A 14,824-nucleotide genomic window follows, 5' to 3' on the forward strand; every position below is an offset into this window, starting at 1 on the left:
GGGACCAAAACAGAGTCAGGTACATCATGTAAAACAACATTTAACAGCACACATACTAACAATCCGGCCAATACACCAACCTGGTACTCCAGCCTCTGCTCTCTCCAGGCCTGGACCTCCTGCACGGACCTTATGCGCACCTCCCTCTCCCAGGGGGCCGACGGTAAACTGGAATGGGCTGCCAGGCACATGCATGCCATTGTATTTGACACACACTGTGTGTACACCAGTCTCGGTGGGGACGAAACGAATGCAGTAGGTGTTGTTCTCTCCCTCCATAATGTCAGCCTTGTGAATCTGGCCAGATGGGCTGGTCACCTGAGCTGTCATGTCTGCGATGCTGATCTCTGAAGAGACAGGCAGACAGATATTTGACTCATTGAAAACACACATGCATAAAGTTAGACTATATAACTTTTGTTAAACAGTACAAGTGGCAATTACAAGATAATGGCTCGTAAATTATCCTTTTCTTTCCTAAGATTGTCTTGAGTCAGTTGCTTTAAAGGAACAGTTCTACATTTTGGGAGACATTCTTTGCTTTCTTGCTGAGAGTTAGATGAGTAGATTGATAGCACACTCATGTCTGTACACTAAATATGAAGTTAGAGCCAGCAGGCAATTAGGTTAGCTTAACCAGGGGGGAAACAGCTAGCCTGGCTCTGTCTATAGGTGAAAAATTCCACCTACCAGCACCTCTAAAGATGATGCATTATTCTTGTTTGTTTGTATACATGCAAAAACCAAAGTGTAACAATTTGTACTTTTATGGGGGCTTATTCTCTATACTATTTCTTGGCCCACTCCCTTGAGTCCCATTGTCACTATGAGGTTGCCAGGCAACCAGCAAAGATACCAGTAGTTCACTGCAACTGGCCAATCCAGTAAATAACGCCCTGTGAATGCTCAAATTGTTGTTTTCACATGGATTAAATGTATATCTGTAACATGCTAAAATATAGTGTGGAATGAAATGTGAAATTGCTAAGGAACTTCGACTTTTAATACTGAAATACTGGAATAATGGTGACTGCTAAAACATAGTGTAACAATAGCACAAGTAATGTCAGTTACAGAGTAACATTTTACAAACTATGTAACAGTTAAAAAAGTAATTTCTGGGACACTTACACATCTAACAAGGCACACAAACAAAGTTATAAGGTGGAGTTGTTTTCTACCACAGAGAAATGTATAGTCATGTCATTATTTCCTGTTTTCGTCACCTGGGATCTTGAGGCTGAGGTCACACTGGCTGCCAACGTTGGCGACTGATGCTGCTCTCCTCTTCCTGGTAATGCTCTCCTTCATCCTGCCCTCGCCTGTTACCTTCACTGTGAACGCACTCCCTGTCCACACACACACACACACACACACACAATGATTGATTTTCAGTTTAGTAATTCAGAACAACATTACTCTACTCTGTGATCTCTGGTTATTTTAAGGTAAGCACCTGGAATGTGTTGGTCAGCGAACTTGATGTTGATGATGTAATTGCCAGGTTCAGTGGGGCAGTAGGTGACCTTACAGGTGCCGTCCTCCTGGTCCTCAGTGTTGATGTCCACTTTACTGGGTCCCTCAATGGACAGGCTCAGACCGCCGTAGCCTGTATGGAAGAAATATGAAATCTGAATGACTTAAAATGAAATGTTACAAGTCGTTTACATAGCATAAATATTTTTATCAAGTGTGTACCTGCATCACGAGTGTCGATGATGAACTCAGCAGGCTCAAAGGTCTTGGCCTCGCTCAGGCCCCGGCCACTAACACGCACGCGGCTGGCATCACCGATCTCTGATTGGTTGATCATAACAGCGATGGGGCTGCTAGGAATATGGCGGCCGTTCTTCTTGATGTTCACCAGGTGCTCTCCAATCTCCTTAGGAACGAATGAGATGCCTGTGACAGACACACATGTTATTTTTTAACCTAACAGCTACCAAGCAAACAATCTCTACAGTGGATTTCTGCTTGCTTACATCAGACACCAACACTCACCAACATGTCCGTTACGCAGCATCTTCAGCAGACAGGGTTCCTCGCGGCCCGAGGGCGTGGTGAGCGAGGCGGTCAGCTGGCTGAGGTCTAGCTCTCCAATGTCAAGCGGAATGTCTGCGGCTGATCCCACCTTCAGATGGGACATCCTCATGGAGTCGTCACCTAGAGACACAGCAGTGACAAGCTAGTTAGGGCACATGCTGATGACAGTCAGAGGAGACAAGGTGGGATATGGCAGTAGTTCCCAGAGTTTTTCTGTCATGCCCCTGTGACACGTAAAATGGTCAATAGTCACTTTGACTCAAAATGATGATATATTGACAGCAAACTCAAGATTAGGTTAGGCTTCTTCATCTTTCCTCCGCTGACGTGCTTGCTTGGTGAGCATCACCAGTTTTTCTTTTCCTCTCCTGTCACAGTTTATGTTTCAATTTAGATGCTGTTTTGCAATTTTTTTGTTATGCAACTTACAATATTTCCAGAAAAAAATAACGGGTTGACATGGGTAACATAATACTTGTAGAGAAAACAGAATTTTCAAGAAGTATTCATCTTGTGCCATGACTTTATCTGGGATTTTGCCAAAAATGTTTCCATTATTTCTTTAGCAATCTCTTGCCAATATGAAAAAAAATTAAAGGGCATTTTGCTTTCTGAATAAATGTCGCTATCCTGAATCTTGACAGGATAGCATCAAAGTACTCTTGTTTGTTTGTTTCCCAATTTAATCAGATTCATGGACCTTGTTTACAGCATTTTGACTTGTGATTTTGACTTGTGATAGCAGGAAAATCACAGCTGGAATGTGTAACGTTAATGAGGGCTCTGTTCCAGCAAAAATATATAGTATATAACATTATAGAATCATGTTATTAGTTACAAGTGTGTTTGACAAGTCCAAATATCTGCTGTAAAATAGGTTTATTTAAGTTCAATTTCATTCAACATTTTTCTTGTTTTGGAACCATTGACATAAACCAGGCTTTAGTTTAAAGTTCTACTTTTTGAATTACACAAAGATCAGACCAATGTTAGAATTTTGTCCATGTGGTGGACTTTAATGGAGACAATGGTGATAATGGCCATCATATTTCCAGTAAATAATCAAGGATTTGAGGATAGATGATATTACCAGTAATCCTAGCAGAGAAGGGGCTGCCAGGGATGTGCTTGTCATTGTATTTGACCAGGATGCTGTAGTCTCCTGGCAGGACGGGCAGATACGACACAGTGCATGTACCATCCTGATTGTCCACACAGCTGATGTCTGCCTTGGATGGACCCTCGATGGCCAGAGACAGACCACCTACATGGACATGATATGAACAGATGTGATTACATTTGTCCTTTATTCATTTTAGTCTTCTCTTCTGCTTTCTTTCTCTTTGGCTTGTGATGTTGTTAAAGTTTCAGCAAGCTGGTGAATGTGGTTTTGTTACAAAATTAAGTAAATTGAATTATAAATATTGGTTAAGTCATGACTAATATACATTAGAAGCAATAAAGAAAGTATTCTACAAATTTCTACACATGCTGCTGCATACAGTCAGGTGTATACTGCCATGGGAGTGCTACATACCCTCTCCAGCATCCTTAGTGTTAACAGTGAAGACAGCAGGCTTGTTGACAGTGCCATGGATGAGGCCAGGGCCATAGGCGCTGACATTACCACTGTTCATGTAGTCCACATAGAACTGCAAGGGACTTCCTGTAAATGACAACAGAGAGAAGTTGAAAGAACAGTGATTTGTGATGCCGTTTTCCTCAACAATTATTTTGAGGTAACAAAATTCTCAAGGATTTCTGAAAATCAAACATGGGGGAAGTCGTACCAGGGATGTGGATGCCATCATATTTGATGTCCATCTCATGCAGACCGGCCTCAGTTGGAGCATACTTGACAGTAACCGTGCCGTCCTTGTTGTCTGTGATGTCAGGCTTGGCCACCTTGCCTGATGGCATTCGGACCTCACCTTCAGTTTCGGACAGAAACGTACAGTGAGATACATGCAACACAGAAATCATCACTGAGGACCACAGTTCAATCTGTTGAAGTTGTTTATGTTACCTGTGATCTCTCCCTTCTGGATGGTGAACGGGATGACCAGGTCAAACGGTCTCAGCCCTGCCACATCCAGGCCGTTCATCCCCATTGGTCTGTCTGTTGCCTGGGAGACATAGGGCAGAGGTCAAATACACTGTCTGGGAAGAGACTGTAGTGATGGATGTGATTACAACAACAAACAACAACAGAACACAGTGGAGGACAGAGGGGTAAAAGCTTCTGAACACCAACAAACAAAATGGGATGAGACAATCATGAGATGAAGTGACTGACAATGGGTATGACAATGGTGCTCATGGTTGTGATGATGATGACACCGACACAAACTGCGAGAGAGAATGAGATGAGGACAAAAACACTGGTAGGTCAGGGGACAATAAAGAGGCACAGTTATCCATTTTGCAAAATGTGGAGCAGCTGACGTGCCCACATTGATGATTTCAAAATGGCTGCTTTTGTCCCCTAAGTGAGTAGACATGGAGCACTGCTGAACAGTTTAATTTCAGAATTGCAATGGGAATATGTCCTTTTTAGCTGAATACAAAATACGTGTACGTATGTATTGCAACTGCAACACTCAGGAGTGCCGTTTTGTTTCCATGTGTTTAAGGAATCCTGCTTACGAGCTGGATGAACAGAATGGAGGGAGTGAAATGAGGGAGAAAGCCCTCTCAGAGATGAAACACCTGCAATGAGAGACAGCAGACACTGATGCAGGATGACGAAGAGAGGCCATGTGTGATGATGAAGATGAGAGAAGGAGGAGAGAGAAGAGGAATAGAGGAAGTTGGACCCAGGGATATTGAACAAAATTGAGTCAATGCTGAGAGGGATGAGAGAGGCTGGAGACAGAGGTTTTAGGTACCCAGGGCTGTTGAGCGTAGTACTGGGGCATTTGGCTCTGCTGCATGAGCTGGTCTGATGGAGCTCCTTCCAGTGCCTGAGGGGGGTGGGTGGTGGTGGGGGTCGGGTAGGGTAGGGGGTGGTGTAGGGGATGGAGAGGGTAAAAAAGTTGGAAGGGATTGGAGGGGAATAAAACAGTAATCAGAGTGATTTTGAAAATGTGTGGCGCCATCAGGACCCAATCACGAAGCTTCTGTAGGGAGAAAGTGTCAGGGATCTTTGGTCCATGCAGCATCTCACCCTCACTCAAATATGCAAACTTTATTTGATTTTTTTAAAAATATGCAATAATCCAATATCCAAGTTGTCCTGCTTGACAAAAACCCGAAGTTGCTAGTCAATACCGAGCTGAAGGCATTCCTTTTAGAGCGTAGCATACCACATCAACATCAGACTGGTTTTAGAACAAATCATAGCACCACCTCAGCTGTTACTCAAGTCTTGAATTATTTAATTACAGGCAGAAACAATCATACCTCCATATTTAATCATATTTTCTCTTACAAAGACTATCCTCCTTCAGGCTGGGGAGAGATGCCTGTAACTGGTTTAACAGCTATTTATTAGAGTTTTGAAGGTAGGGACAGCCAAATCCAAATTCCTGCCAGTTACCAAGGGTGTGCCACAGGGATCCATCCTGGGCCCTGTCCTGTTCACTTTTTATATAAATGAGATAGTCTCTTCAAGGATTACAACGATCTCACTTTTTCAATCTTGATACCAATACCTGGGCTTTGGGCATCGGCTGATACCAAGTACCGATCCAGTTTTTAATTAATAAGCTGTATGTCTTGCTGTGTAGAAGAGACTGACATCATTCTTTTATGTGTAGGGCAACATCAGGTTTGACTTAAACATTACTTTCCTAACTTTGTAAAACAGAATGTAACAGATACATACATAGATATAAATGTACTGAATTGTTATTTATTAAAATAATGGTATCCAATACCAGATCGGCCCATTGTCACTGATACCCAATCCAGCTATTTGAGTCAGTATTGGACTGATGTCTGACGACAGTATCAGTATCGGTGCATCTCTAGTCTCTTCTGTGTGTGACTGTAAAATTCATCTTTATGCAAATTATACTGTTTTATACTGACTTGCTGATTCTGGCCAATCAGCCAATGAGAAACTACAACTCTTCAAGATGCACTTATTCTTCTTTAGAGCGGCAATAATCAGTTGATTAATTGATTAGCTGATCGACAGAAAATTATTGACAACTATTTTGATAATCAATTAGTTGTTTGAGTAATTATTTGGTCATCCATTAGAGTAAACTGAATATTGTGGGGGTTTGGACTATCGGTCTGCCAAAACAAGACATTTTAAGATATTATATTGGGCTTTTGGAAATTGTCACTTGCATTCAGTGTTTTCTGATGTTTTATAGACCAAACAATCAAAACAATAATCAGCAGATGAATCAATGATGAAAATAATCCTTAGTGGCAGCCCCATTCTTCTTAAACCAATACTGAAATGAAATAAATGTGAAGCTATTCTCCAGATTGAGGGAAAAAGATTATAATAACATGCATACTCTAACTGTGTTTAATATTGAGAGGGACACAGAAAACAAATATTTATATATCTGGCTTGGTGAGTTTGCATTGAAATATCACATAGAAAATATTGTTGGTAAACTGTGACAGTAGCTCAGCTTGTTGTACAGATAGAGAAGCTATTTCCCTCTGAGACGTAGAAAAAGAATAGTTGAAGACTGCTTCCACTCGGAGCCCCCTGATTTAAAACTCTGCCCTCAGGTTCATAACGGGTGATAATTACAACACTAACTACTTCATTCTGTATGAAAGTTCCTTTGCTTTGCTTGCAGTGGTCTCATGAAATCTGCAATTGCTTAAAACACTTATGTATCTCTGTAACTTCAAGACCATTCTTAATTGTTCTCTGCCTGCTTGTTGTGTCAGATTTTCTGTTTTATTCATTGACTCTGTCTCTCTTGTCATTTTCTTTCTGTTGTTCCACTAAACTGTTAACAGGGCATTGCACTTAATAAGAATGTATGCTCAGTGAACCTACCCTGTATAAAATAAAGGTTAAAATGCACATCACTCACCGTGACTTGGAAGGGACTGTTAGGGATGTGCTCCCCTCCGAAACGGACGCAGATGACATACTCGCCAGGCTGCGGCGCCGTGTAGAAGATGTCAAATGTGCCGTCCTCATTTTCTACAACATCCACGTCAAGCTCCGCCCCTTCAGGTGTGCACACGCTGCATGTCACCTTGCCTTTCCCAGCAGCCTTGGCGTCCACCGTGATGACTGTCTGTTCGCCAATCTGGATGGTTGGGCCAACACCAGCGCCTGAAGAATTTAGAGGAAAGTCAGCCATGAGATATCATTTTTAAAATATTTTCTAATATTATATGACAGACTCCCTTTCACACACTCAACATTCAGCATGCACATTCCACAACCATGAGACCAGGTTAAAGTTGGATGAAATCCAGTCATGTTATATCCATCAACTATATGCTGTTACCATTGACTTATGTTATTATTACATAGTTTCCATGTAGAACTGAAAGCTAGATTAGCCAATGTGCCATTCCACCATGCCATCCTGGCTTCTCTGTTAGTCCATTAGTCTGTCCAATTAAAAATGTGAGAGGGAAACAGAGACAAACAGTTATGAGACAGGAAGTGGAAAATGAGCTGGGAGGATAAAAATGGTAGGGCAGAGAGAAATATAAGAGAAGAAGATGTTGAGAAAAGATAGAGAGAAGAGAGGAGATTCTGTTGAAAGCTGGTGCCACTATCCTCCATGCTAACAGAAAATACAGAGATAGCAGAGCAGTTCCTCTACATCACAAAGTCATTCAGTAGGCTTACCTAAACCGTGACCGCCGATTGAGACTGATAATAGGAACAGTGAGAAGCAGGGGAGCGAGAAAAAAAAAGACAGTCAGGTGGGGGTGGGGGTGGTGGGAGGCAATAACTGTGCTCCAAACACTTGGATGAAAACAAACGGTGATGGTGGAGTGTGAAGCAGGGAGGGGGGGTGTGTATGTGTGTGTGTGTACAGCGGTGACTGGGGCGAAGAGGGGAGTAACTGAGGAGCACAGCGTGAGGAACACAACATACCAGTGCATGAAAAATAAGATAGGAGCAGCAGGTATGCTGACAGAACATTTTTCACTTTCACAGATGTGAGTGTTGATGTTTGATCTCCTCTGAGGACTTTTTTGAAAATTTAAATCAAGCTGAGTTATAATGTGATATTATGTCCTGTGATTACTGTGAATCACATCAAAACTTTTTTTTCACTGAAAAAGAAATTCAGGGAATAAATCTGTTTATTTTAAAGAACCATTTTAAGAAATGCAATTTGCTTTCTTGCCAAGGTTTAAATGGAAAAAAAATCAATACCACTTTCATGTCCATGCGCTAAATATGGCCAGGAGCCAGTTAGCTTAGTTTAGCATAAAGACAGGAAGTGGAAGTCAGTAAAATCTGTCCAAAGTTATCAAAATCCACAAGCACCTCTAAACTCACCAATTTATATTTTATGTCTTGTTTGTTTAACCCAAAACCACCTCCGACTATTATAAAAATGAGGTATAACAGTTAGCTGTTGGTCTGGTATGACTTCTAGCTTTTGGTGGATAATGTTAGCTAATGTTAGCAAACCTTAATGTTAGCAAAGAGATATTGCTTTGCAACTTACACTTTTGGCTCTCATACAGATAAAAAAACAAGACAGCGTGTTAATAGGTAAGCTTTTGTTTCCACCTGCTTTCAGACTAAGCTAACTGTTTCTCGACTCCAGCTTCATATTTAGCGGTGTGAGAGAAAATTGAATAATAGTTTATCATTTGATGTGTTTCTTGTATATATATATATATATATATATATATATATATATATATATTACATGTTACAGACAGAGTTTTAAGTTCAGTTTAGTGTTAGTTTGTGTTTCACACCTGTTCTAAATTCCTCTGTGCTGTGTCTATTCTAAACTTAGTTCTTTGCTGTGTAAAATGAGGCAGCTGAGTGTTTAACAGTTAGTTTATTCTGTTGTACTTTTATCTGAGCCAGTGATAAGATTAATTGATTGGTTTGTCCTGTATTTAATATGGTGGTAATCTTATTTTGTACAAGTAGTATTTAAGGGACTGGCTGAGAGGCAACTTTTCAGACAAAGAAAAGATAGCTAGGTGGTATGTATCTTTGTCTCCAGAAATATGATGCATTATACTTCTGATTGTATTCTGTGATTACATTATTTCATAACCTGACAATGTTCTCTTTGTGTGTTTATTGAGTGATCAGCAATTTTCTATTACAGTGGACAGATATAACAATGAGTAATATCAATCTCATTTAACTCTCATCAAGAAAGTGAATAAGTGCATTTCCTAAAATAAGTTCAGGATAAGATTATTAAATTCATTAACAATCTAAAATTGGTGGTTATCGGATTAAATGTAAATAACACAAGCAGATTTAAAAAAAAAAAAAAAAAAAAAAAATCCAAAAAAAAAAAAAAAAATCAGTGAAACACTGTGTGCCATAATTATTTAGTTTTGTTAATTACTTTGAGTGATACCAGCAGCTAATATGTGTTTGCTATTGCAAAATAGGAAGTTATAACTGTTGAAGGTCGAACACATCGAAACACTGTAAACTACTGAAATGAATATTCCTGCAGTGCGAGACAATGTGTGAGAGGTTTCTTATTTTTATTCAAGTACTTCAAAATAGGAACCATCCTCTAAGCTGCCCTTGTTGCAAGAGGACTTTGCATACTGTAAAATGTGGTGAACAGCAAGAGGAAGGAACAACATCTGGATGTGTGGTGACATAAATTCAGAGTGAAAATCTGATCTGCCTCTGAAACATTTTTTGGTAAAAGTGGATAACAACCAAAAATACAACCTCTTATTTATAATCCAGGGACATTCATGATGAATTATAACTTTATTGTGTATAACAGTAAAAATCATTATCATGCAGAATGACTATTGAATAAGATGAGTAACTCGTATAATAAAGCATAGAAGAGAAATTTACCAACAACACAATGGAGTCAGAAAAACATTCCCCGTGTATGAGAACAAATGTGGTCTATAGTGGTCTAACTGTCCGTACGTACCTGTGACAGTGCACTTGCTGGCGTCTCCTGTGGGCAGGGCCCTGATACGGTAGGGTGAATATGGGATCTCGTCCCCTCCGTACTTAATGAGGATGGTGTATCTGCCGGTCATGTCCGGCACATAGGACACCAGGTAGGTTCCGTCATGGTTGTCACGGATGTTGGCCTTCTTAGGCTTCCCCTCTGGGTCCTGCGGGAGGGGAAAATTTCAAAATGGTTACCAACATAATTTATAATTAAAGCTGCAAGAAGCAATGAATGGGCCCTCGCACCTCACACGCATCGGGGGAGCGGCAGCTGTGGTATCACTATTGGAGAAAAAATTGCAAAGTAGATTCAAAATGGCTGACTTCCTGTTGGACTTAGGGTATGGCTCCAAGAGGCTCTTTTTTAAGTCTGGAGATGTTACACCTGCCTACCAAATTTCATACATCTACGTCAAATTTAAAGGTCAGGCCTTGACTTTGAAATTTTCTAGGGGGCGCCCTTGAGCCATTTTGCCACACCCATGCCCAAGACCCATATCCATGATGAAGTTATGCCACTTCTGATGCATGTTTTGTGAGTTTTAGAGCACCTCAAAAATCCTATAAGTAATTAGGGGGTGCTGAACAGCCGAAATGCCACGCCCAAGCCCAATTTTGATACTAATTGAAGCATTTATTAGTTTGAACCTATATGCAAAGTTTCGTTAGTTTTTGCAGATCCTAAAAGCATCAAACGTGTTTGTAAAATGAAAATTGACGCACAAAATCCAAAATAGCTGACTTCCTGTTGGGCAAAAAAATTTGAAAAAATATGTATTATGTCGAGAATGATGAGTGCAATGAACCCACCGAATTTCATATAGATCAAAGAAACTTTGCCCCAAAATGGCCTTGTATTTGGGGATACCATGGAGCCCACTGGCCACACCTGAGCCCAATCACTACAAAATTTTGCAATTCTGATGTGAGTGCCAATTTTCGTGAGTTTTCGAGCATCCTAAGCCCCTCAAAAATGCAATAGCATACTATGATAACAACAACAACATTTAAAGGTGCTCCAAGAGCCTTTTTTTTTTTTTTTTTTTTTTAAGTCTGGACATGTTACTTCTGCCTACCAAGATTTGTACACATATGTCAAATTTAAAGGAGGGGGTTTTGACTTTGAAATCTTCTAGGGGGCGCCCTTGTGCCATTTTGGCACACCCATACCCAAGACCCATATCAGATATCAAGTTGCGCCACTTCTGGTGTATGTGCAAAGTTTTGTGAGTTTTAGAGCAGCTCTAGCACCTCAAAAATGCTAAAATTGAGGGTGCTGTAAAGCTGATGTGCCACGCCCAAGCTCAATTGTGATACTAATTGCAATAATTAGTAATTCAAACATAGGTACAAAGTTTCATGAGTTTTCATGCATCCTAAAGGCCTCAAACATGTGTTTGTATAATGAAAATTGATGCACAAAATCCAAAATGGCTGACTTCCTGTTGGGTGAAAAAATTTGAAAAAATGTGTATTGATGTTGGGCCCCTGGCGCTTTCATGCTGGGACCCTAAGCACTTTCATGCTAAGGGCCTAATAATAATTTACATAGTTTATTTTTATTACGTGAATCCCATGTGTGTACTCACAGTGATCTGCACTGCCAGCAGTCCCTCTCCAGCATCTTTGGCATCAATGGTGAACTCCACAGGCAGGGAGGCGGGCACCCCAGTGGTGTTGAGGCCGGGTCCACTGGCACGCACCTTACTGGCATCATGGGTGGGAAGCACCTTCACCTTGTATGGGCTGACAAGAGGGAGAGAGGAGAGACTGATTGTACACAAACAGATAACACTGAAGAGGAATAAATATTTACATATTGAAGAAAGTCTGAATGTCAGTGATTGTACAAAGAATCTATGCAGATTGAAGTGTTTATATGTGTGTTACCTGCGTGGGATCTCCTCATCAGCGTATAATACATTAATGGAATATGGGCCCTCCCTGGTGGGAACATAGTTGACTGTGTGAGTTTGGTCGCCGTTATCCACCACTTCCACAGGCTCCACCACACCTAAACACACACATGCAGAAATAGTTAATATAATTAATAAGTTAAAGACATAGTGTTAACATGTTTAAATGTTGACTTTAAAAGATTATTTTTTTATGTGACGTTATGAGTTTTAATCATGAATAGAGATACACGGAAATATTAGAACACACCTTTGGGTCCTTGCACACGGACCTGCAGTGGGGCCACCCCAGCTTTGGAGGCATCCACTGTGAATGCTTGAGGGATATTGGCTCTGACATTGGTGCCCAGCCCTGGACCCTGGCACTTCACCTTGGTGCTGTCCACTGTGTCACTGACTGGCACAGAGAAGGGACTTCCTGAAGAGACAAAAAATAAGAAAAGTTTAGGCTTAGAGAATGAGACCTTATGTACTTTATTGTATGGAGGCAGTACACTTTTTCCTTTCATGTTAGTCTCATTGTTCCTGTCTGAAATCTGGATAATCTAACAGCAGAATAAACAGTATTCCTCATGTCTGCTGATGAAAAGGAACCACCTTTAATTTGCAACCAGATCAGTGAAAAATAAACTTACTCACACTTAGAACCTCATTAAATACCACATACACAACATTCAAACATTATGGCAATAGTACAGAAAAGTTGCATTTTTTTCTAGCTGTAACAGTTTACTACCTTTGATGGGCTGTCCTCCATAAGTGATGTTGAGGTTGTATTTGCCTGTCTCGTAGGGGACATACTCCACACTGCAGCTGCCATCCTTGTTGTCAGTGCAAGACATTTTGGCCTCTGATGGACCCTCCATTGCTAGACCAAGACCACCAGTCCCTGCTCCCCTGTAGAGGGACAAGGATGGACATTAAAAATACAAGTGAGGAAACACTGGGTGACATTTGCGTTTTTCACCTCAGTGAACTTTGAGCCTGTCCTTTGCTGTGAACTCTTGGTTTTACTTACCGGGTTTCAACTGTAAACTTGTTAGGTTTGTTGGTGATTCCGCCTTTCAGGCCAGGGCCGTGCACGCGTACACGAGCTGGATCACAGCCTTCAGTGACACCAACATGGAATGGACTCTTAGGTACTGGAGAGCCATCGTAGCAAACCTCCACGTTGTGTGGGCCTGAAGCATGCACAGAAAACAACGACAGTTTCAAACTCCTGTATCACAGAACTCAAATTGGACGCACACTAAACCTATGACAAACCTACTAATTCTGCAGATGTTTTGTTTTAACTCACCTTCCTCATAGGGAGTGTATTCTACGTTGTATGTTCCATCTCCAAGGTCAGTAATCAGGGCATCCGTACGGCTGCCGGATGGGTTGCTGATCAGAGTTTTGATGTGGTCACCTCCAGACTGTGTGAGAGCACGAGCATCCACAGTAAAGTCTGTGGTCGCCTCACGGAAAACACCTAAAAAACACAGCCGGTGAAATGTTTGCAAACTTGTACTGGCTTAGATAACATGTTATTACATGTAAAGATGCCCTGATCCAATTCCAATACCTCAACTCAGGGTACAGATACAGATTCCTTATCTGGTATCCATGCTCTCTTTTGTGTGTGGAACATAAAACAACATCTAAACTATTTCAATCTTCTGCAGTAGGTAGCTTTACCTTTGCCCTCCACTCCTGGTCCAAACACACGGACTCCGCTGGCGTCGACCGCAGGCTCCACGTTGAGCCGAGCAGGGAAGTTGGGCACATCCTGGCCACCATAGCGGATGGTGAGAGTGTATGATCCAGGATAGAGAGGGATGTAGGTGATGGTGTAGGTCCCGTCTCCATTATCCTGGATGTGAACCTCAGCCTCAGTGCCGCTGTCTGAGATGATCTCAATGGTCAACTCAGCTGGGCCGGCGTTGGTACAGTCTACGATAAACTCCCCTGTCTCCCCGACCTTGGCGCGCTCCAAGCCTGGGCCAGAGCAGCGTACCTGAGATCAGAGGCGAGTAGAGACAGAGATAAATGATCAATGATTACAAGTGTGTCAGAAACAGAATTACCCACTTTTTCATGTTCTACAAATTATTAATGAGCAGTACAACAACATTGTTTGCCAATAACTGTGGCCAACCTTGGAGGGGTCTGTGGCAGGATAAGCGGTGGGGTTGAAAGGTGATCCGGGGATCGGAACTCCATCATAGGTCAGTTCAACCTGGTATGGCCCCGCCTCTCGAGGTATGAACTTCACCTGACTGGTCTCTGGGCTCAGCCCTGGCTCAACCTGCAAGATATATGAACAGGGTTTTACCAGTTAAAAAAATATACATTAACATTAGCATTCTGTACCTTAGAGACGATGTATTATATCTATATATTTATCTTAAGTCAAACTACATTATAAAAAAGCCAGCAGCTGTGAAAGGACTACATTTGGTCTCAAATTGGACCATATATTTTTTGAGGGAAATAAATCAAAATCATGTGCCATACCTTACTGGCCACTGGTTTCCCTGATGGTGCGGTCACCTTGGCAGCAACCTTGCCCTGACCGCCAGCACCCTTTGATTTCACAGTCACTTCCTGGTCTTTGCCTACAGTCATCTCTACAATGAAACACAGTGCAAACAGAGCGCTGTAGAGTTGAAAACAGTTTGATCCGGTTGGAAAAAGAAAACTCAGATATTCAAGATATTGCATTACACAGTTGTGTAATTTACAAAGGCAATACTCAATAAGTGGATGATGCTAATAAACAATACAAAATGAAAGCTCCCAT

General features: G+C 41.4%; 1 protein-coding gene across 4 annotated transcripts in view; it reads right to left on the minus strand.

The window, feature by feature from the left end:
- Nucleotides 1-14,824, minus strand: part of flna (filamin A, alpha (actin binding protein 280)) — a 61,966-nt gene that overhangs the window by 5,187 nt on the left and 41,955 nt on the right. The window contains exons 21-42 of one of the 4 annotated variants that reach the window (XM_067591290.1): nucleotides 14,539-14,651; nucleotides 14,180-14,329; nucleotides 13,720-14,038; nucleotides 13,340-13,513; nucleotides 13,058-13,220; nucleotides 12,776-12,936; nucleotides 12,290-12,457; nucleotides 12,014-12,137; nucleotides 11,713-11,869; nucleotides 10,098-10,287; nucleotides 7,832-7,855; nucleotides 7,056-7,303; nucleotides 4,932-5,006; nucleotides 4,070-4,169; nucleotides 3,834-3,974; nucleotides 3,581-3,709; nucleotides 3,134-3,307; nucleotides 2,002-2,163; nucleotides 1,699-1,902; nucleotides 1,457-1,609; nucleotides 1,227-1,349; nucleotides 81-347 (exon numbers count right to left, since the gene is read on the minus strand). In XM_067591290.1, coding sequence (XP_067447391.1) covers nucleotides 81-347; nucleotides 1,227-1,349; nucleotides 1,457-1,609; nucleotides 1,699-1,902; nucleotides 2,002-2,163; nucleotides 3,134-3,307; nucleotides 3,581-3,709; nucleotides 3,834-3,974; nucleotides 4,070-4,169; nucleotides 4,932-5,006; nucleotides 7,056-7,303; nucleotides 7,832-7,855; nucleotides 10,098-10,287; nucleotides 11,713-11,869; nucleotides 12,014-12,137; nucleotides 12,290-12,457; nucleotides 12,776-12,936; nucleotides 13,058-13,220; nucleotides 13,340-13,513; nucleotides 13,720-14,038; nucleotides 14,180-14,329; nucleotides 14,539-14,651 — 3,519 coding nt within the window. The remainder of the gene's footprint in view (nucleotides 1-80; nucleotides 348-1,226; nucleotides 1,350-1,456; nucleotides 1,610-1,698; nucleotides 1,903-2,001; nucleotides 2,164-3,133; nucleotides 3,308-3,580; nucleotides 3,710-3,833; nucleotides 3,975-4,069; nucleotides 4,170-4,931; nucleotides 5,007-7,055; nucleotides 7,304-7,831; nucleotides 7,856-10,097; nucleotides 10,288-11,712; nucleotides 11,870-12,013; nucleotides 12,138-12,289; nucleotides 12,458-12,775; nucleotides 12,937-13,057; nucleotides 13,221-13,339; nucleotides 13,514-13,719; nucleotides 14,039-14,179; nucleotides 14,330-14,538; nucleotides 14,652-14,824) is intronic. The other 3 variants (XM_067591291.1, XM_067591292.1, XM_067591293.1) reach the window with 3 other exon arrangements.

This window comes from Thunnus thynnus, chromosome 6 (assembly GCF_963924715.1).
Source record: "Thunnus thynnus chromosome 6, fThuThy2.1, whole genome shotgun sequence".
Lineage (NCBI taxonomy): Eukaryota > Metazoa > Chordata > Actinopteri > Scombriformes > Scombridae > Thunnus > Thunnus thynnus.